The sequence below is a fragment of the Carcharodon carcharias genome, chromosome 7 (assembly GCF_017639515.1).
Source record: "Carcharodon carcharias isolate sCarCar2 chromosome 7, sCarCar2.pri, whole genome shotgun sequence".
Taxonomy (NCBI): domain Eukaryota; kingdom Metazoa; phylum Chordata; class Chondrichthyes; order Lamniformes; family Lamnidae; genus Carcharodon; species Carcharodon carcharias.
In genome coordinates, this window is record NC_054473.1 from 118,965,421 (window position 1) to 118,988,506 (window position 23,086).

At 43.5% G+C, this 23,086-nt stretch overlaps 1 protein-coding gene across 3 annotated transcripts in view; it reads right to left on the minus strand.

The window, feature by feature from the left end:
• mmp15b (matrix metallopeptidase 15b) overlaps nucleotides 1-23,086 on the minus strand; it is a 154,465-nt gene that overhangs the window by 22,421 nt on the left and 108,958 nt on the right. For all 3 annotated transcript variants that reach the window (XM_041192330.1, XM_041192331.1, XM_041192329.1), the window contains 5 exons: nucleotides 14,842-14,964; nucleotides 14,285-14,592; nucleotides 12,548-12,709; nucleotides 6,939-7,159; nucleotides 6,028-6,166 (listed from right to left, as the gene is read on the minus strand). In XM_041192330.1, the coding sequence (XP_041048264.1) occupies nucleotides 6,028-6,166; nucleotides 6,939-7,159; nucleotides 12,548-12,709; nucleotides 14,285-14,592; nucleotides 14,842-14,964 (953 nt within the window). The remainder of the gene's footprint in view (nucleotides 1-6,027; nucleotides 6,167-6,938; nucleotides 7,160-12,547; nucleotides 12,710-14,284; nucleotides 14,593-14,841; nucleotides 14,965-23,086) is intronic.

Genomic DNA, 23,086 nt, shown 5'->3' on the forward strand with positions numbered 1-23,086 from the left:
GTTATCATTGACTAGAAACTGAAGTGGACTAGCTACATAAATACGGTAGCTCCAAGAGCAGGTCAGAGGCTAGGAATCCTGCGGCGAGTAACTCACCTCCTGACTCTCCAAAGCCTATCCACCATCTACAAAGTGCAAGTCAGGAATGTGATGGAATACTCTTCATTTGCCTGGATGAGTGCAGCCCCAACAACACTCAAGAAGCTCAACACCATCCAGGACAACACAGCCTGCTTGATGGGCACCCGGTTCACAAACATTCACTCTCTCCACCACTGATGCAATGGCAGCAGTATGTACCATCTACAAGATGCACTGCAGGAACTCACCCAGGCTCTTTAGACAGCACCTTCCAAACCCATGACAGCTACCACCTATTAGGAAAAGGGCAGTAGACGCATAGGAACACCACCTCCTGGAAGTTCCCCTCCAAGTCACACACCATCCTGACTTGGAAATATATTGCCTAACAGTACTGTGGGTGTACCTGTGCTACATGGACTGCAGTGGTTCAAGAAGGCAGTGCATCACCGCCTTCTCAAGGGCAATTTGGGGTGGGCAATTAATGCTGGCTTAGCCAGCAATGCCCACATGCCATGAATAATTTTTTGAAAACTGTCCAGCTGTCAAGGAACTGTCCAGAAAAAAGGAGCTGTCCAAGGATAAAGGGTGGTGGGTGGGGCCATGGCATGGCATAAGCTGACACTAGGTTGCCATAAGGGGTATTAGGGACCATGGGGGTGGGTAGGGGGCATAGGTTGGCATAAATGGGAAATAGGGAATGTGTTGGGGGGGTGTGGTGAGGTCTGAAGGAATGTGTTTTGTTTTATTATTATTTTTCATTTACTTAAACGCAGTGCCAGAGCACAAAGGCAGGTCCTAAGCCCAGCCCACCTGTGCACCCGGCAGTCTCTGCATTTGTTCTGGGGTCACCTGTCTTGACTCCTATTTAAGCCTGACCCAAAATCTGACCTGCAGGCAGACATTTTTAAGATTGGGTTCCAATCCCCAGACAAAAATCTGTGCCTTGGTCTCTCAGGGAATCAAATAATATAGGGAAGGTGGAGTTAAAGCCCAAGATCAGTCAAGATTGCACTGAATGGTGGAGCAAGCTCAGTTAGCCTTATTGTCTATTCCTGCTTCTATCTCTTGTGTTCTTATGAAATTTCAATGGCCATCACAAGGAGTAGCTTGGTAGCACCCACTACTTACCCAGCTGGCTAAATCCTGAAGGACACAGCTGCCAGATAGGGCCTGTGGCAAGTGATGAAAGAACCTACAGGAAGTAAAATCCAACTTGACCTTGCCCTCACCTATCTACCTATTGCAGATGTATCTGTCTTTGACAGAATTGGTAGGAGTGACCGCCAGATAGTCCTTGTAGGGACAAAGTCCCATCTTCACATTGAGGACACACTCCATTGTGTTGTATAGCACTAATAACATGCTAAATGAATTAGGTTCAAAACATATTTAGTAGCTCAAAACCAGGCATCCATGGGCTATCTGCAGCAGCAGAGTTGTATTCAACCACAATTTGTAAACTCCTAGCCTGGCATATCCTTCACTCTACTATTACTAAAGAGCAGGGAGCCAACTCTGGTTCAATGGGGAGTGTAGGAGGACAGGCCAGGAGCAGCACCAGACATATCTAAAAACTGAGGTGCCAATCTGGCGAAGCTACAACACAGGACTACATGCATGGTAAAAAGTGGGAGCAGCATGTTATAGTCACAGCTAATTGCTTCCACAACCCATTGGTCAGATTAAAGTTCTGTAGTCCTGCCACAACCAGTTGTGAATGGTGGCGGGCAATTAAAAAACTAAATGAAGGAAGAGGCTCCAAAAACATTTCTATGCTCAATGACAGTGGAGCCCAGTAAAAGGCAATGCTGAAGCATTTGTAACCAATTTCAGGAGAATCGCCAAATGGGTGATCCATCTTCGCCTCCTCCTGAGGTCCCCTACCATCACACATCAAACTTCAGCCAAGTTGATTCACTGCATGCGATGTTAAGAAAAAGCTGAAGGCATTAGATACAGCAAATGCTATGGGTCCTGACAACATCCGACTGCAGTACTGAAGACTTGTGCTCCAGAACTAGCCACACCCCTAGCCAAACTGCTTTAGCTACAGCTACAACACTGCTATCTACCCGACAATGAGAGAGACTGCCCAGGTATGTGCTGTCCACAAGAAACAGAACAAATCCAATCCAGCCAAATACCACCCCATCACTCTATTCTCAATCATCAGCAAAGTGCCTGAAGGTGTCATCGACAATGCTGTCAAGCGGCGCTTACTCATCAATAACTTACTCACTGATGCTCTCAGTTTGGGTTCTGCCAAGGCCACTTGGCTCCTGACTTCATTACAACTTTGGTCCAAACATGGATAAAATAGCTGAACTCAAGAGATAAGGTGACAGTGACTGCCCTAGATATCAGGCAGCATTTGATCAAGTGTGGCATCAAAGAGCCTTAGCAAAATTGTTGAGAAAACGGGAATCAGTGGGAAAACTCTACACTGGTTTGAATCATACCTAGCACATAGGTGGATGGTTGTGGTTGTTGAAGACCAATTTTCTCAGCCCCAGGCCAAAGCTACAGGAGTTCCTCTAGGTACCGTCCTAGATCCAATCAGCTGCTTCATCAATGACATCAGGTCAGACATGGGGATGTTTGTTGATGATTGCACAGTGTTCAGTGCCATTCATAACTTGTTAGGTACAGAAGTTGTCTGTGCCCACATGCAGCAAGACCAGGATAACATTTAGGCTTCGGCTGATAACCGGCAAGTAATATTAATGACACAAAAGTGCCAGGCAATGTCCAGCTCCAAGAAGAGAGAATGTAAATATCACGCCTTGATGTACAATGGCCCCGCCATCAGCATCCTGGAGTCATCATTGCCCATAAACTTAATTGCACCAGTCAAATAAATACTATAGCTACAAGAGCAGGTCAGAGGCTGGGAATTCTTCAGCAGCTAACTCATCTCCTTACTTCCCAAAGCCTGTCCAACATCAACAAGGCACAAGTCAGGAGTGTGATGGAATGCTCTCCACTTGCCTGGGTAAGTGCAGCTCCAACAGTACTCAAGAAGCTTGACATTATTCAGGGCAAAGCTGCCCACTTGAATGGCACCTTAAGCATTCACTGCCTCCACCACCTGTGCACAGTGGCAGCAGTGTGTACCATCTACAAGAGGCACTGCAGCAATTAGTTAAACCTCCTTGGACAGCAACTTCAGACCCATGACCTCTGTCACCTAGAAGAACACGGAGAGCAGTTGCTTGAGAACACCACCATCTGCAAGTCCCCTGCCGAATCACACACCATTCTGACTTGCAACTATATTGCCGTTCTTTCATTGCCACTGGGTCAAAATCCTAGAATTCCTTCCCAAACAGCATTGTGGGTGTACCAACATCACTTGGACTGCAGCAGTTCAAGAAGGTGGCTCAACAACATCTTCTCAACAGCAATAAACGCTAGCTTTGCCAGCAATGCTGACATTTCACAAATGAATAAGAAGAAACGTAACAAAGGCATGGATGGGAGTTTTACTAGCAAGTGGTCTAGGGTGGGTGTGGAGCCAGGCAATGTTACAAAGATGGAACCTGGCAGACTTGGTTATGGAGCAGCTATGCGGTTGGAAGCTCATCACACGTTCAAATAGGACACAAAGATCTTGAGTAGCATGGTTCAGCTCAGACAGTGACCAGGGACAGGAATGAAGTCAGTCACTTGGAAATGGAGATTGTGGCAGAGACTGAAGACTATGGCTTCTGTCTTTCCAATATCTAGTTGGAAAATATTCTGCTCAAGAAGCATAAAGCAGCATGACAGATCAGAGAGTGGAGGGGTTGTCTGATTATTCAAGTGTAGGAGGCTAAGCCTCAGTTCAGTTGGAGGCTCACCCAATGACATAATGGGTCTCAATTGCCAGCTTAACACAGAAGACAATGGGCTGCACCAGGGGCTACTCAATAACTAAATCATATCTGAAGTTCGAAGAAAAATGTCCAAGTAGGTCTCCCTTGCTCTGAACTTCCCCCACTTTCCATGCTACATGCTAACCAGTATTGCTACTCCCTCTCCATCCTTTGGGTATATTGGATGGTCTCTGAGCTAGAATGGGGTTTGGCTTGATTTAAGGATTAAAGGGAAAGTGACAGGCAGCCAAAGAGATTGTCTCAATCTTTGTGCCAACGAAATTCATGAACTCTTTGCACTTGTTGTTCACAGTGAAAGTGGAAGAGTCAGGGGAGAGGGATTTAAGGAGGTAGTTGGTAGAAAGAAGTGTTCTAGGAATTACCTTCTGGAATGATCCCATGGTGGTTCACAATTTTGAAAGACACCGCTGAGGCTCACTAGAATATGATAGAGTCAAACTGGATCTGGCCATGGTGACCAAACCAGTTGGGTACTCAATTTTGTGCCTAACGGACATCAGAGGTCAAAGATGGAAACTGTACCAAGGTGTGGGGTGGCAGGGATAGGAGACAATGAAGGCTTTTTCTGGGGATGACGGCTTTGAAAACAGAGCTGAGGCAGTGTTGAACAAATCAATAGCTGCAGAAATATTAATCTGAATGTGACTTCCAAGTTGGGGGGAATTGAATTGCATGGGGCAACCTGGAAATCAACTGGACATTACAAATATATGCGTCTGCACCCTCGGATCATTAATAGCACACTGCCACATTTCTAAAATAATTAAACTGGCCTGATGCACTTTTTTGTAATAATATCATTTTTTTTCATTTCCAGAATTCAAACCACCCTGTCACACCTTGAAATAACTTTAGCCTGTCACAGCTTGAGCAATAAATAAATACTGTCAAACCTGCAGACTATCAAAACCATACTGCCCTCCCTCCCGGGCAATAAATTCAGCCTGACACACCTCAAAAGCAATAAACCTACCCTGAAACAGGAATGAATCTGTGTCAACAACATGGCCCGAGTAATAAATTCACATTGAATTAAATCTGGAGCATAAAAGACTTGCTACCATGCCACCACGGAAGCAAATCCAGCTTGCCAGATCTGCATAGTAATAAAGCCTTCCTGCCACACCTCTAGAGTAATAAGCACACCAGAGACAATTTTAACATTTGTTGAAAAATAGGAATTTTGTGGGCTTTCCCTATCCAAGTGCTGTTTCTGCAGAGCATCCTGAGTCATTTTGAAGCCTGAACCTAATTTGTATGGAGCTAGTAAGCTGATGGAACTTGCTTGTTGGGGAGAGTGGGAAATTGGCCTCTTTACAGAGGGGTTGGGGTCACCGGGAATTGCAGATGGGCTGAATACTTATATTAGGTCAGGCACCATTCCTGCTCTTCCTGGCATCATTAAAATAATAGGTAAAAATGATCTTGAGCTGACTTTTGAGTGCTCTTTTTAAGGGCTGCTGGATAGGCTGCTCCATGCTGGTACAAATTGACGCATCATATGCTTTGCACACTCTTAACTATTTGTAACTCAAAATTTCAACCCTGTGTCATAATTAAAATTGACTTAGTGCCTAAAACAGTCCAATGCACCATAAAGGTCCCAACTCTGAGAAATATATGCAAATATATTACCTAAGCAAATTTCCTGTGATACCAGTTCCCAGGCCTGCTACTGCTCAAACTAAACCATCAAATTTATATTGCAGGCAGTTTTACAGCAGTTAAATCAGCATTATACTAATGTACATCTTTGTTGTATGCACATTTGTGACCATTTGCTTTTGTACTAGTGCCTCCTTCAATGGCAGGTTCAAATTAACTGTAAGTATGGAGATGGGAAGCAGGGCTTTAGCCATTCAGCCCACAGCTGGTGAAGATTTTTGGCCACTTCTGCGGCTGATGTTCCATCACTTCTTGTCTATGCTGCAGAACCTCTTAATATAACTGATACTAACCTGTACATTAAATGATGGTGGTCCAAAAAATACACCTAACGTGTCAGCCGCATTCCCCTTTCTCCAGTGGATATAATCAGCCTGAATTCATAAGCAAATCCTGCCCTTACCTTTAAAAAACACAAACTTTCCATCATGCCGTTCATACGCTGCATCAATATTGGCTGGCAGTCCTCTCCAGAAATGGCCAATAGGCATTGGGTAGTTGTCCAGTACTCGGTTATTTCGAACCCTCCAGAACCAGAGTCCCTATTTGGACAGAAGAGCAAATTCAGGCTAAGCAGACAGAGAATTCTGGATCTGCACAAGCTCAAAATCCTTCACTAATATGTAATTCTTAGATTCTTCTTTTTAAGTTTGTCTGATTATTAAAACTAATTCCTAGTTGTAAAGGAACAAACAAGCCTAAAAGTTACAGCAAATTTATGTACTACAATGGGTCAGTGTGTGATGGTATCACTGTAGTCCTATGGATCAGTACATTTTGGGTTAACAATATTATCCTTGCAATAATAAGTGATCCAGCAGCAATGATGTTATTGCTAACCCAAAGTGTACTGTAGGAGGCACCGAGCTTATTGCTTCCTCCAGTTGCTGGTGCTATTATGGTGTACTGTGGGTTTGGATAAAGGCAAACCCATCCCTGCTGTTGCTGTTACTGCTTCCCTGGTGCATTGTTAAGGGATACACCATTAGAAATAATTACTACACTTTGTTTTGCATCACTTGTAGGGAACAGTGACAGAAATTAATGTATTGCCAAACTCATCATTGCTACTTCTCTTCAGCTCTGAAGAAGAGTCATACGGGCTCGAAATGTTAATTCTGTTTCTCTCTCCACAGATGCTGCCAGACCTGCTGAGTTTTTCCAGCATTCTGTTTTTATTTTACCATTGCTAAAACTGCTTCAGGTTACTTGACATTCTCTAGTACCTGTTTGATCTTAACAATGTTGCTACACAGACCTATTAAGGGATAGTTTACTGATAATTAAATAACAAAACCCAATAACTCAACTTGCCTTAAACACAAACATTTCTCCCCGCAACATAGCCATACAATCAAAATTGCCATCACATATATTAGGACCATATTGAGTAGGTCCATCTGTAGTCCTGGGACTGTGAGAATCAGGGTCCCTGGGAGCTGGCTTTCTCTCCGTAGGAGTTTTGGGTTTCTTTGGCCTCTGTGGTGTCATGGTCGGCAGTGAATTTGTGGGTTTGGGTTTGCTATCTGGTGGGCCTAGAAACAAAGCAATGAACAATCAGAAAACTGCAGCAGTCAATACATGACACATTTGGAGGAAAGACGGAAGGGAGGGATGGACATATACACTGAGGGAGAAGTACAAGTAACCAAACTCAGAGAGTGAAGCACATGTCTATTAATTATATGAAAGACAATCGACCTGATAAGTTAACTCTGTTTTTCTCTCTCTACTTATGCTGCCAGACCTGCTGATTGCTTCTGTTTTTATTTCAGATTTCAGTATCTGGTTTTGATCTATTATTTGTACCAGATCTCTTGGGGGGGGTTGGGGGTGGTTAAATAGATGTTATGCTAATGCTATGGTACTTAGCCATAAAGACCATCAAAGTCCCAGATTCAATCACTGCTCTGTGCTGAGCAGATACTCTCACGGAGGGTGAGAACACTTCAATTGGCCTCAGTACTTCTAAATCAGAAGAGGGAAAGAACAGAAAATAACCAAGGTTCCTGCTTCTGAGCGCCATCCATAGATTTCTAGTGGAAAAATGCCATGGTATACATATCAGGTCAGTATTGGCACTGATGCCCACCACATACGGATAGCAGTCATTTGGATGAATCCACAAAGCTGTCAGTAATCATGGAATCACATTTCAGCGTGAGCCAAGCCTTCAGAAAATTATATGACACCTGTGACTGAATCAAAAGACATGGCTCAATGAAAACATAAACTAAGCACAAACTTGAACTGCTCTAGTTTTACGTCCTGTATTCATCTTTGCTGTATACTGTATTAGGAATGTGTTCTAAGACTGTAACAACTCCTGTGTATCTATCAATTCTCTTCTTGACCTGCAATACATTATAATTGGGTGTTGCTCATATAAGGAACATACCTTTTTATTTTCTGTTGGACTGTGGATTAGAATTACAATGGCTGCAGGTTAAAAGTCATGTCTACTGGAACAGGATGACAGATATTTACAATGTTGCAGTCCTGGAACAGAGTGTGCCATGAAAGACAGGATGGTGCCGGAAAGGAGTCCTGGACCAAGAGAGCTGCCTGATAACAGCATTATAATTGGCTCCTGATCAGGTGACCAGGTTTTGTAAGAGAGCAGAGCAGAATATCTCCTAGCGTGAAAGGAACAAGACCTAAAACCTCTTTCGCCTGTGTGTGGAGGATTTCAGTAATTCCACAGCAGCAGAAAGCTCCTGGCCTGCAAGGAGAAAACACCTAAAATATCTTTTCCTCATATCCCTATAACTTTGTCTCTCTCTCTGAGGAAACCCCTGTAAACAGGAAAAGGGGGAAACCACTATTAGAGACATTGAAAAACAAATTCTCAACCAGTGAACTAAATACTGAAAGTGCTGGAAGACCACCTCGTGTCATCAACAAGAACCGAAAGAAATTTGGAAGAAAATCAACCCATTGAATCCTGTACTCTGGATTGGTGCTATTGAACTGTTTTATTCCACCCTTAAAATCCATATTTTGTGTGTCTTATGTATCTTGTGTGTGTGTGTGTGTGTGTGTGTGTGTGTGTGTGTGTGTGTATATAGAGATTTAAGAAGGTGATAGAGTTTAAGTTATAATGTTAGAAGTTAGCAGTTCATATTTCTTTCTTTTGCTATTAGTTAAAGACAATATGTTCAATAAACAGTTATTTACTTATTAAGTTTACAAATCTGATGCTCGTATTCTGTTAACCTAAATTAAACAGTGAGATAGAATTGGGGCAATCTGATGGTTTGGTCAAACTTCTCACCTTGCAGCTCAGGGAACAGTGGTGTTTGATATTACAACGCACTATCCCGAGTGAGTCGTGACAAGGTTTGGGGGCTCGTCCAAGATATTTTGGAACAAAAGACAACAACAATTTCGGTGTAGATTTAGTAGGTAATAAAGGCTAAAAGGAAACACCAGGTTTGTACAATCAAAAATAAGATGGCACTGGAAACTGCTAAAGTTTTCCTGCAGGTGGGAGATATGTCCCTGATGATTTACAAGGGATCCCAAAAGCCAGGTTAATCGAATTGGCAAGTAAATTAAGAGTAGGATTGTCTTCTAAAGCTAGGAAGGTAGAGATAATCCAAGGGATGGCACAGCATTTGAAATTGGAAGGAATACCCGAGAGGCCAAGTTCTCCAAGGGGTGGTACATTAGAATGGGCTCAAATCCAGTTACAAATGAAGAAAATGGAATTAGAGGCAGCAGAAAGAGAAAGAACATTTCAAAGGGAACAGGCAGAAAGACAGGAGAGAGAAAGAAAACAAGAAAGGGAAGTAGAAATGGTGAGGTTAGAAAAGAAGGAAAGAGGAAAAGAGAGACAGAAATTCAGCTTAGATTGCTGGCAGTCAAAAAAGAGACACCAGTAGGTGAGGCAGGACTTATTTCCAGATCAGAACCCAGTGGGTAGATGTTTAAATATGTGCAGGCTCTTCTGAAGTTTGAGGAAAGGGATGTTGATTCATTCTTTATTTCATTTGAGAAGGTAGCTAAACAGATGAACTGGCCAATGGAAAACTGGACATTGCCCATGCAGAGCAAATTGACAGGTAGAGCACAGGAAATTTAAGCTTCACTGTTAGAGAGGTTTCTAGAGATTATGATGTGGTGAAAAAGGCCATTTTGAGTGCATATGAGTTGGTCCCTGAAGCATACAGAAAAAAGTTTTGAAATTTAAGGAAGAAAACTTGGGCAAGCTTACTTGAATTTGAAAGGATTAAGCAAGTCGTTTTGACAGGTGGATACGAGCAATAGGAATTGAAACTACCTATGAAGTTCTCAGAGAGACCATTCTCTTGGAAGAGTTTAAAAACTCCCTACCTTCTGTAATAAGGACCCATGTTGAAGACCAAAGGGTTGCAACTGCTAGACAGGCAGCAGTAATGGCTGATGATTATGAGCTGATCCATAAAACTAAACCTTGGGCACAATTTTCCCCCTGTGGGGAGTGGGGGGAGTTTAGGAGCGGACGAGTGGAGGCACACCTCCAAGCGGCGCCCCCGATTTGGGGGTGCGCTGCCACTTTACGTGGGTGGGCCGATTAAGGCCCGTCCAGCGTGACGTCCGCCAGGAAATGCTATGCACTCCCTGTGCGGGTGGGTGGGGATTCCCTGAGCCAAGAGAGCGCTCTTTCGCGCATGCGCACGAAAAAGTGCACTCATCTCCCTGAAGCTAAGTGCTGCCTCTGGGAGATTGGCTCCACAATAAAAAATATCTTTAAAATAGAAAAAAAGAACTTCCCTGACATGTCCCCTCATGTGACACTGTCACATGAGTTGGGACATGTCCATCACTTTAAAAGACACTTTTATTACAGGTTAAAAACCTACATGAAACCTCATCCCGCTCGTGGATGAGGTTTCATGCTTTTTCTAATGCCCACCAGGGCTCCCAGCCTGCCCGCCAACCTTAAGGTTAGACGGGCAGGTCCACTAATTACTTCAATGACTTTGTCAATGGCCTCAATTGGCCACTGACAGGTTGGCGGGCGCATAGCTGATTCTGCTGAGCCCCCGCCTACCTGAAAATTGAAATGGGGCGGGGTGACATCGGGAGTTCCACCTGATGTCATCCCGCGCCACTTTACGATTCGGCGAGTGGGCCCCACCATCCCGCTCATCAACCGGGAAATCCTTGTCCTTTTTTCCATCACCCCCATAAATTTGAAAAGGATAGAAAGTGGGAGAGTGAAAGGAAGGCAAGTAGCCAGGGTAAAGAATGGATAGCTGGGGATTCCTTGAGATTTCCTCCCCAGATCAGGAAGGTACTGAGGGTGGAGGGTGAAATCGAAGGCCTAAGTGTTTCCATTGTAATAAAGTGGGACACCTTCATTCAGAACGCTGGAAGTTGCGAGGGAAGCCCAAGGGCTTGGAGTTTGTAAGAGTGAGTCCGAAAAGGGAACTCAAAAAGAAAATGCTGTGGATTAAATTGTAGCTTTAACTACAAATATGGGTCTGGAGGTAAATACTGCTGTGAATGCAGGTGAAGTGAATAAGGTGGATGAGAGATATAAAGGGTTTTTTTCAAAGGAAAGATAACCTCTTTTTCATCAAATGATACAGCTAAACCCATAGCTATATTAAGGGACACAGGAGCTACTCAAACTCTCTCGTTGGAGAAGGACCTAGTTTTCCACCCAGAGAGTTCAATGAAAGCTAAAATATTGGTAAACAGGATAAGTGAAGATTATATCCCGATTCCATTGTACAAAGTGTAACTGGAGTGTGATTTGTTGTCTGGATCGGTGGTTGTAGGAGTGGTTAAAATATAGCCCGTTGATGGAGTTAATCTACTCCTGGCAAATGATTTGGCAAGAGTGAATGTTATAGCTTTGCCCAAATTACAGAAAGTCCGAGAGAGGCTAAAGAGATGCAGCAGGTGCAAGTAGTAGTTCCTGGTATTTTTCCATCGTGTGTGGTGACCAGTGCAATGTCTAAACAAAGTCCATCACCAGAGGTTCAAGTAATACCATGAGCAGATGTTAGAGTAGCCAAAACTTTCTTTAAGATTGAGAATAATTCAAAGGGAGTGTTTGGCATGTCTTCGTTAATTGAGGTTCAGAAAGCAGATCCAGGGTTAAACAAGTTAGCACAGTCAGGTCATACTGAAGCTGAGGTGGAAGGAGTTCCGGAGTGCTATTACATTAAAAATGAAGTTCTGATGAGAAAGTGGAGACACCCTCACAGACCTGCGGATGAGGATTGGACAATTGCTCAGATAGTGGTACTGCCCAAATATTGCGAGTAGCACATGAAATCCCTATGGCAGGATACGCAGGAAAATGGGAAACGCAAGCATCGATAAGCAGACATTTTACCTGGCCAAGATTTCATTAGGACGTAGTGCAATTTTGTAAAACATGTCATACATGTCAGGTGATAGGTAAACCTCAACATGTAATTAAACCAGCACCTTTAATACCAATAACAGTTTTTGAAGAACTATTCAGTCAGGTATTAGTAGATTGTGTAGGACCATTACCCAAAACAAAAGCAAGACATCAGTATGTACTTACAATCATGGATATGACAATCCGATTTCCAGAAGCTATTCCTTTAAGGACAATGACAGCTAAGGTTTTTTTTTGTTCAATAAACAATTATTTACTTATTAAGTTTACAAACCAGGTGCTCGTATTCTGTTAAGCTAAATTAAACAGTTAGTTAGTATTGGGGTAATCTGCTGGTTTGGTCAAACTTTTCATATTTGTCGCGGTTTGGGGAACAGTGGGGCTTGATATTACAGTGCACTATCCCCAGTGAGTCGTGACACTTCAATATACAATTGGCTGTTAGAGTTATCTTGTACCGCCTGTGAAATACCCTTGGTATATGAAGAGCTTGGAATTAAAAATGAATTTCACCTCAAAACATAAAAATAGAGAATAAATAAATATCCCACAAGCTCACCATAAATCTGCTGGATCCCCCTAAGGTCATCTTCCGGAAGCTCAAATTTCTCTGTTTCCATCCACTGGTAAAAGGGTGCCATGATGGCACTTGGATTGTTAGAATGTTCTAGACCCAGAGCATGGCCCAGCTCATGTACTGCCACCAGGAACAGGTCATTCCCTGTGGACAGAAACAAGTGATCAGAACCAAAACCAGTTAAATGTTAACATACTATAGTAATTCATAAAACCAGTGTAAGGTACACCTTTCACCTCATGTCAGATAGAGGTACTTGCTTAAAGGACAGAAGACACAGGGGAAACCAAAGAATAACATGCTATTATACTGATTAACACTGTATCAATGATGGCATTGGGATCAGCATAAGCTATACTTCAAGAGCAGTTAGAACAGCGCACTGATCACATTGGCCTCACCTAAATGCCCAACAAAGCAAACATAGGACTGATAATTCAAAAAATAGCCAGCCTGCAGCAGGAGAATTGGGACAATGTTACATTACCTCAAGAAGTAGCCATTTGTCAAAGGTAATCAATTTATCTCCCTCTCATAAACCTCTTCAAATGAATATAATCATTGTTGCACATACTTTACAATACTCCCTGATAAAATCACTCTCCTTTGAAGAGATGAGGTCAAAGCAGACAGTGACTGTCATCTGAATAAAAGTGGTTACATACTAAATTAATGCCTGGCAGCTCAAGATCTCATTTCCTTTGTGCATTAGAGCTATTGCATGTGCTGATTTTGAGTTAAATTAATTATCCTCTAGATATAGTTATATATTTCTAATGTGGGTGTTAATTATTTTGCTCATTAAACTTCATCAATTAACACAGAACATGCATGATTTAGTTTTGTTGACTCTCAAAAATGAACATATCACCTCAGCAAGCCAGAACCAAAGGCAAGCTTAAAAGATATAAAGTTAATTATAATCTTTCTGCCAGAGTTCAGGATGTTGAAATTAGGTGTCTCAAATCTTGTCTTAAGCAATAAAGATAGCACTCTTTGGGAGTCAAACATGCTATGGTATGGAGAGATGAAATGTGGGATGTATCCATGATATTCCACACGATAAGTTTCTATTCTCAGCTGTGATGGGAGATATCTAAGCAGATGCTTGTGAGCTGTCTGTGACAGCAGTACATTGTCAGGCACGTGATATTTAACAATAGAATGAAAATGTCTTTGGGTTAGATATCAAGACTCTTAATGCATGAGTAACAATTGCGGCAGTTACACCAGGATTACAGTCATCAGTGCTCTCCAGCACTAACACTGCCAGAAAAAATGGATCCTGCCGTTGTGAAAAGGGAGCTTTTTCTTTTAATGTACCAGCTTACCATGCACTTTAAGGCAATACAGCAAACTGGAGTTAACCTCCAGTTAGAATGGGGTATAGAGCAATAAAGGGTACAAAGAAGTGGTTGGTTTGATGCTGTTAGTAATAGACACTGATAGAGAGGCCGTGTAGATTGCAGGGTCAAGAAGTTGTCCATGAATATGGGTAAGAGAATTTATAAAGAAGGAAAGATTTAGGGAGGACAAGAAGGGCAGTTAATTCAGAGGAGAGAGGGCTGCAGAAGCTAAAATGGAGATTGAAACCATCGAGGATGAAGAGTCATTCAGTGCGGAAGCTCAGGGAAGAAAGGATGATATAATCTCAAGCTAGTTTACTATTCACGCTTTCCTTCCATTTCTGAGAGATAAGCAAAAGAAAATCACTCTTACCCTGAAGGTCAATGTTTTCCAGTGTCCAAGGCTCGTCTGAATCAAAATGTGTGTCTCCACCCATTCCAGGGCCGGGGAAGTAGGCATGAGCCAGGAAGCCACCCTCACCATCAAATGGGGAACTGTCTCCATGGAAACCAGAGGCAAAGAAGACCATGATGTCTGCATTCTTCCTGCGGCCATATCGAATATCATAATAAGGAACCTCCTCAAAGATTAACGGTGTAGCTTTCTGCCAGACTGCAAAAGCCTTCCGGATGGCCTGGAGTGACTTATATTCTCCCACTTTGGGTGTATAGTTCTGGATACTGCATTAAGGAATAGTAACGGAATTAATTAGGGACCTCAAATCTAAGCATAAGCTTTGGAGAAAGGTATTAAACTTGTCAGTCTAACTTGATAACGTGATGCCTTTTACTCAGATGAAGCACACAAGATTTTAGAAAGGGTTGATCGTACGGACACACCCACACATACATACAGACACAGCAGTACACAAGCGCAGAGAGTACTATAAGATTTGAATGAGGTTTTAAGGTTTAGTCTGCGTTCCTTACCTGAACGTGATACGTTCCCGGTTCCACTTTTGTCCTGTAAGGGCATACCGCTTGCGTCGCAGATTCGTCTTGATTTCTGTACCAAAGTTGTCAGGAACACCACAGCGGGGCTTCTTCATCCACCTGGCAGAGGTTAACAAACAAAAAGTTCAAATAAAACTTACATCCTGTTCTCAATATCAACAGTGCTACCTGTTTGCTCAGGCCACCCTGAACACATTTTTCTTTCCTAACTGTAGAGTCTAATTTGCTCATAATGACAAGACTAAGGCTTTCAAGAAAAACCGAAAGCTGCTGGATCTTCTGATATTTAATGCTTAAACACCTTGGGTTGGATTTCCCTTCGGGTTGGATCTTCAATGGTCCAAATTCACCACTGGAGAGGATAGGGCTGGGACGTCCAACCTATGACCTGACTTATTTTCCTGGGTTTGGTTCATAACGCTTGCAGCATGGTTTTCTGACAGGATCCCTAGCACAAGGAGGGAGACTGCATCTGCATCTCTGTAAAAGTCAGTGATACTACACTATGAGGAGAGTGGAAGAGGAAGACCTGGGACAGGCAGTCTGCAGCACTTAGAGGAGAGTGTGAGAGGAGGACCCTGGGACAGGCAATCAGCAGCACCGAGAGGAGAGTGTGACAGGGGGACCCTGGGACAGGCAGTCAGCAGCACCTAGAGAATCTAGTCTATCTAGAGGATCTGGCATCTAGTCTATCCTCAAGAATGAGTAAGGAGAAAATAAAATCAAGAGTCCATATTATATTTAGTTAAGATATGTCTGGGGAGCTTAGTCCCATGATTTGCACATCCTGCGTTATGTGGGAAATTCTAGATGCTCCTGACGGTCTGGATGACCATGTGTGCAGGAGGTGCCTCCAACTTCAGAAACTCGAACTCCAGGTTCAGGAACTTGAGTGGCAGCTGGGGGCACTACGATGCATTCACGAGGCTGAGAGGTTTGTGAATAGCATGTTTCAGGACGTGGTCACCCTGAAGCTTAAGGAAGTGCAAACAGAGAGAGAATGAGTGGCCGCCAGACAGAAGAAGGGGACCAGGCAGGTAGTGAGGGAATCCGCTGAGTGCATCTCGCTCGCAAACCGTTTTTCGGACTTGGAAAATGGTGAGAGTGACGGTTCCTCTGTGCAGACCAACCAGAGCAAGGACCAGAGCACTGTGGGTGGTTCAGCTGCTCAGGGCAGGAGGAAGAAGTGTGGAAGGGCAATAGTGGTGGGGGATTTGTTAGTGAGGGCAGCAGACAGGCACTTCTGCGGCTGCAGAGGTGACTCCAGGGTGGTATGTTGCCTTCCGGGTGCCAAGGTCAAGGATGTTATGAACGGCTGCAGGGCATTCTGAAGGGGGAGGGTGATCAGCCAGAGGTTGTGGTCCGTGTTGGGGCCAATGGCATTGGAAAGAAAGGGAAATGAGGTCCTGCAAACAGGCTTTAGGGAATTAAGTAGGAAATTGAAAAGCAGGACCTCAAAGGTGGTAATCTCCATATTACTCCCGGTGCCACGCAGTAGTGAGTACAGGAACAGAGGGATAGAGCAGATGAATGCTTGGCTGGAGAAATGGTGCAGGAGGGAGGGCTTTAGATTCTTGGGGCAGTGGGACCATTTCTGGGAGAGGTGGGACCAGTACAAGTTGGACGGGCTTCATTCGAACAGGAACGGGACCAACATCCTCGCGGGGAGGTTTGCTAATGCTGTTGAGGCAGATTTAAACTAAATTAGCAAGGGGGATGAGATCCTGAAAAGTAGTTCAGAGGGGAGAGAAGCTGAGATGGAATTAGAAGTTAAAACGCTCGTGAGTGAGTCTGTAAGGCAGAGGAAACATAGGCTAGGTAAGAAAGAAATGAGTTTAGCATGGAAAAATGGAATATATTTTAATGCAAGGAGCCTGAGGAATTAGACAGATGAGCTGAGGGCACAGGTAGGCACGTGGGAGTATGATATCATAGCTATGCCATGACTTGGCTAAAAGGGCAGGATTGGCAGCTCAACATTCCTGGTTATAGGGTATTCAAACGAGATAGAGAGGGGGATAGAAGAGGACGGGGGGTGGGGGGGGGGTTGCAATTTTGATCAAGGAATCAATTACAGCAGTCAGGAGGGATGATATCTTGGAAGGATCATCAAATGAAGCCATATGGGTAGAAGTGAAAAACACAAAAGGGGCAAACACATTGTTGGGTGAGTACTATAGGCCCCCAAACAGTCAGGGAGAGATAGAAGATCAAATATGTAATCAAATTTCAGAGAAGTGTAAGAATAAAAGGGCAGTGATAGTAGGGGATTTTAACTACCTAAATATTAGCTGGGATAGTTTTAGTGTGCAAGGTAGGGGGGGGAGCAAAATTCTTAAGTTGTATCCAGAAGAAATTTCTTAGCCAGTATGTAGAAAGCCCAGCAAAGGACTTAATATTCGGAAATGAGCCCGGGCATACCTCCGGGTATCAGTGGGGGAACATTTTGGAGATAGTGACCATAACTCAGTTAGATTTAGGGCAGTTATGGAAAAAGATAAGGTTGGGCCGGGAATAAAAGTTCTAAACTGGGGAAAGGCTAATTCTACGAAGATGAGATACGATTTGGCCAAGTGGATTGGGAGCAGCTACTTGCAGATAAAACTGCATCAGAGCAGTGGGAGGCATTCAAGGAGGAAATAACAAGAGTACAGGGCAAATATGTTCCCATAAAGACAAAGGGGGAGACCAAGTCTGGAGAACCCTCGATTTGCAGAGGGTAACTTAAAAAGGAAGTTAGAAAAGCTAAGAGAGTGCATGAGAAAGCATTGGCGGGTGGGATAAAGGAAAACCCAAAGGAGTTTTTTAAATATATAAAGAGCAAGAGAATAACGAGGGAAACAGTAGGGCCAATTAGGGACCATAGAGGTAATCTGTGTGTGGATCCGAAAGACATGGGTGCAGTCCTCAATGAATACTTTGCGTTGACCTTCACAATGGAAAAGGACGATGCAGGTATAGACATCAGGGTGGAGGACTGTGAAATATTAGAGGAAATTAACGTCGAGAGAGGAGGTACTAGAGGGTTTAACGGCCTTAAAAGTGGATAAATCCGCAGGCCCGGATGAGATGTATCCAAGGCTGCTGAGAGAGGCAAGGGAAGAGATATCAGGGGCCCTGGCAGTAATTTTCAAACCCTCTCTGGCCACTGGTGAGATGCCAGGGGATTGGAGGATTGCTAGTGCCCCATTATTGAAAAAGGAAAGGATAGGCCAGGAAATTACAGGCCAGTCAGCCTAACCTTGGTGGTGGGGAAGTTGCTAGAAGGAATTCTGAGGGTCTGAATATATCTGCATTTGGAGAGACACTTGGAAAATGGGATTAGAATAGCTAGGTACTTGTTTAACCTTTGCAGACTCGATGGGCCAAAGGGCGTTTTTCTGTGATGTAGACCTTTATGACACAGATTAGTCAGGGATAGTCAGCATGGATTTGTTATGGGAAGGTTGTGTATGACAAATTTGATCGAATTTTTGAGGAGGTAACCTGGGCCTGAATCTTCTGGTTGGCGTGTGGGAGCGGAATGAGATTTCATGAAGGCTTTATAAATTAAATTAAAAATTTTATTGAAATACATAAACATGTCCCAGGTCATGTGACACTGTCACATGAGGGGACATGTCTGAGTAATTAAAAAACAATTTTTTTCTCATTTTTCATAACGAAATTAATCTCCCTGAGGCAGCTCTATGCCTCAGGGGAATTTCTGCGCCCTTATGCGCGCATGCACAAGAAAGCGCAGGCCCTGAATCTCCCTCTTCCCCCCGACCCGCACAGGGAACACTGAGTGCTTTCGGGTGCGCGTCATGCTGGACGGGCCTTAATTGAACCACCCACATAAAATGGCGGTGCGCAGCTGATCCAGCCCACATGACAGGAGAAAATTCTCCCCCAGGAGTGTTGATGAGTAATACATTTGATGTGGTTCACATGGGCTTTAGCAAGGCTTTTGATAAGGTCTTTCATGGCAGACTGGTCAAGAAAGTAAGAGCCGTGGGATCCAAGACAAAGTTGCACGTTAGATCCAAAATTGGCTGAGAGGCAGGAAGTAAAGGGTAATGGTATAGGGGTGTTTCTGTGACTGGAAGTCTGTTTCCAGTGGGGTTCCGTGGGGCTCAATGCTGGGGCCCTTGCTGTTTATGGTGTGCATAAATGATCTGGACTTAAATGTAGGGGGTATGATCAAGAAGCTCACGGATGACACAAAAATTGCTAGAGTGGTAAACAGTGAGGATAGCCGTAAACTGCAGGAGGATTTCAATGGACTGGTCACATGGGCAGAACAGTGGCAAATGTAATTCAACCCGGAAAAGTGTGAGGTAATGCACTTGGGGACGCCTAACAAGGCAAGGGATTACAGTATGAATGGTAGGACTCTGGAAAGTACTGAAGATCAGAGGGACCTTAGATCCCTGAAGGTAGCAGGACAGGTGGATAAGGTGGTTAAGAAGGCACATGGGATACTTGCCTTATAGCTGAGGCATAGAATACATGAGCAGGGAGGTTATGCTGGAGCTGTATAAAATGGTGGTTAGGTCACAACTGGAGTACTGTGTGCAGTTCTGGTTGCCACATTATAGGAAGGATGTGATTGCACTGGAGAGGATGAAGAGGAGATTTACCAGGATGCTGCCTGGGCTGTAGGGTCTGAGCTATGAGGAAAGATTGGATAGGCTGGGGTTGTTTTCCTTGGAGCAACAAGGAGGAGACCTGATAAGGGGTGTATAAGATTGAGAGGCATAGATAGGGGAGATAGGAAGGCACTTTTTCCATTAGTAGAGGGATCAATAACCAGGAGGCATAGATTTAAGGTAAGAGGTAGAAGGCTAAGAGGGGAATTGAAGAGAATTTTTTTCACCCAGAGGGTGGTGGGAGGCTGCAAATCATTGCCTGAAAGGGTGGTTGAGTCAGAAATACTCGTAACATTTAAGAAGTATTTAGATATTCACTCGTGTTGCGATAGCCTCCAAGGCTATGGGCCAAGTGCTGGAAAATGGGATTAGTGTAGTCAGATCTTTGTTGACTGGCGCAGAACAATGGGCCAAATGGCCACCTTCAGTGCTTTCGAAGTCTATGCGTCTACTTGCTACAGCATTTGTAGGAGGAGTGACATTACAAGGAGCTGAATAGCCTGAGGAATCTTTTTTCTCTTTCAAGACCTAAGTACTTGACCTAAGGGACCTCTGATGAGATTTAAAAGGGGCTGAATAGAGGGGAATAGTTGTATTATTAAGCCTTGTCCCACCATTGTTCTCCAAAACAGGGTGGTTGCTACCGAGAGCCCATTACTTTGCTGGTATTTAAATACGGTAAAGCAGGCAAGGATTACTTACAGAATCACAGAGGGGGAAATTATACACCAGCAGGATTTTACAATCCTGCCGAAGTCAATGGAGTTTAGAATGGCTTGCCGCATTTTACAGCCCCATTCCTGCCGCAACGGGGCCATAAAATTCCGGCCAGAATCTTTACAGTGCAGAAGGGGGTCATTCGACCCATCGAGTCTGCACTTGCTCTCTGAAAGAGCATTCCACCTAGTCCCACTCCCCTGCCTTATCCCCGTAACCTTACACACTCTTTCTTTTCAGATAGCAATCCAATTCCTTTTTGAAACCTCAATCAAACCTGCCTCCACCACCCTCTCAGGAAGTTCATTCCAGACTCCAACCACCCTCTGGATGAAAAAAAATTCCTCACATCTCTTTTACTCCTTTTGCTATTTATTTTGAACCTGTACCCTCTAGTTCTTGATGCTCCCTTGAGTGGGAACAGTTACACACTATTTACCCTGTCCATACCCCTCAGGATCTTGACAATCTCTATCAAGGCTCCTCACAGCCTACTTTTCTCCAATGAAAGCAGTCCCAACCTCTCCAATCTAGCCTCATACAACAGTTCTTTATCCCTGGTATTATTGTTGTGAATCTCCTCTGTATTTTCTCCAATGACTTCACATCCTTCCTCATGTATAGCGCCCAGAACTGGACGCAGTATTCTAGGTAAGGCCTAACTAGTGTCTTATACAAGTTCAACATGACCTCCTTACTCTTGTACTCAATGCCCCTAATAATAAAGCCTAAGGTGCTATATGCTTTATTAACTGCGCACTCAACATGCCCTGCCATCTTCAATGAGGTCCCTCTGTTCTTGCACCTCCTTTAGAGTTTCTCTCTTTATTTTATACTGTCTCTTCATATTCTTCCTATGAGAATGAATCCCCATACACTTCTCTGCATTGAACTTAATCAGCAACTTGTCTGCCCAATCCGCCCACATGTCTATATCCTTCTGAAGTTCAAGGCTACCCTCATCACAGTTGACAACGTTTCCAATTTTCGTATCATATGCAAATTTCGAAATCATGCCCTGAACACCACAGTCTAGATCATTAATCATACATTAGGAAGAGCAAGGGTCCCAACACTGACCCCTAGGGAACTCCACTACAGTCCTTCCTCCAATCTGAAAAACAACCATTTATCATTACTCTCTGTTTCCTGTCACTCAGACAATTTCTTATTCAAGTGCCTACTTTCCCTTTTATTCCATGAACTAGAATTTTGCTCACAAGTCTGTTATGTGGCACTGTATCAAATGCCTTTTGAAAATCCATATATACATTAACAGCAATGCCCTTATCAACCTTCTCTGATACCTCCTTTCAACAGATGGTGGTGGGGGGGGCAGTTGGGACTGCGTGAATGTTGGGAAGGGTAGAAAAACAAGTGGCGGTGCTGACAGAGGTTGGAATGTGGTGATAAGTCATCCTGTTCGACTTCCTGAATATTTTGTCCTGGTAGTGCCTGATACTTGTCCAATTTATCCTACAACCTGCAAAGAGTAGGCTGACAGTTTTTATTCTTTCATGAGGTTTGTGCGTCACTGGCTAGGCCAGCATTTATTGCCCATCCCTAATTGCCTTTGAGAATACTGACTTGAGGTCAACAGGGTCGTTTAATGATTAGCACACTATGCATCGCAAGAGCTGAGATAAGGCAGTGGGGGTGGGGAAGACAGGATGAGAGCATGCGGACAGAAAACAAAATTTCTTCAACTTCAACACAAATTGGAAATCACACTCAAACGGGCCATAATGATATTTATCAGAGGAAATGGAAAATTCACATTTTTTCAGTAGGGCTAATCGTCTGAGGCTAGGAACACAAAGTGCTTTACACTGTAACCAGGCCATGGTATGCTTTGACCTGGGGGTCTTAGATACGAATGTTGAGTGCTTGATATTGGAAAATGTTGCATTCCTCAGTGTCATTTCTTGCTTTGATGAGCTCATAAATTCACCTTATATTTAAAGTTTTTAAAATAAAAATCAGAAGCTCACTAGATACAAACTAAACCAATATTATAAACAATATAAGGATCAGCAAGAGTTATGTATTACTCATAATAACAAAGCAAATAATTGCACTGTTTATGGACATTCATATTAGATGTACAAGGTCAAAGTGGGCATTTCAACATAAAATGACTCTGACAAAACATTTGCGGACAAGACTGTACACAGCATACTTGGAGAACAGGGTGACTGGAAGCTGCCAGAAATCCTACCATAGTTAGTTTCTGTTTCAATCACCAAGACAATGTCCAGAAACCTCTCTAGATCCATCTTTTCCTGTAGCAATTAGCCCTTTGTGATGATATTTCACATGAGTTATCAACCACAGCAACATAAAGTGCCATGGCAACTGCATGTTTCAGCCACCATCCTCTGCAATCTGTCTGCAGTAAATGTAGCCCACATCAACTGAACAAAATCCCCATAAGGCTGTTCAGCAATTCCAGCCCACTCTTTAGTCACTGTTGGATCAGTGAACATCATCAATAAGTAACCTACAGCACTCAATCTTGTAATAAAAGTAACATATTTTACAAAAAAAGTAACAAAAGCAGAGGACATTGATTTTGTTGTAGTAACATGAGTTGAATTTTCCCAAATTTGCACTAAGCGCAAATAACCCGCTAGCTGCAATGGTGGGTTTTCACGCCGTATCGTTCCAAATGCACCTCATTATTTATGCACTCCTGGGGAAACACAGCGTTTCCATGGCGGACAGGCTGTCATTCGCCCATCCGCCATCACCCCACTGTTACATTATGCTGGGCGCCATGTTTAAAGGCCAGCCATAAGCACAGCTTTCATTGCTTCCAGCTTACGACTGCTGCCCGGGAGACATGGCCCTCAAAGGCAAGACGACTGAAGCCC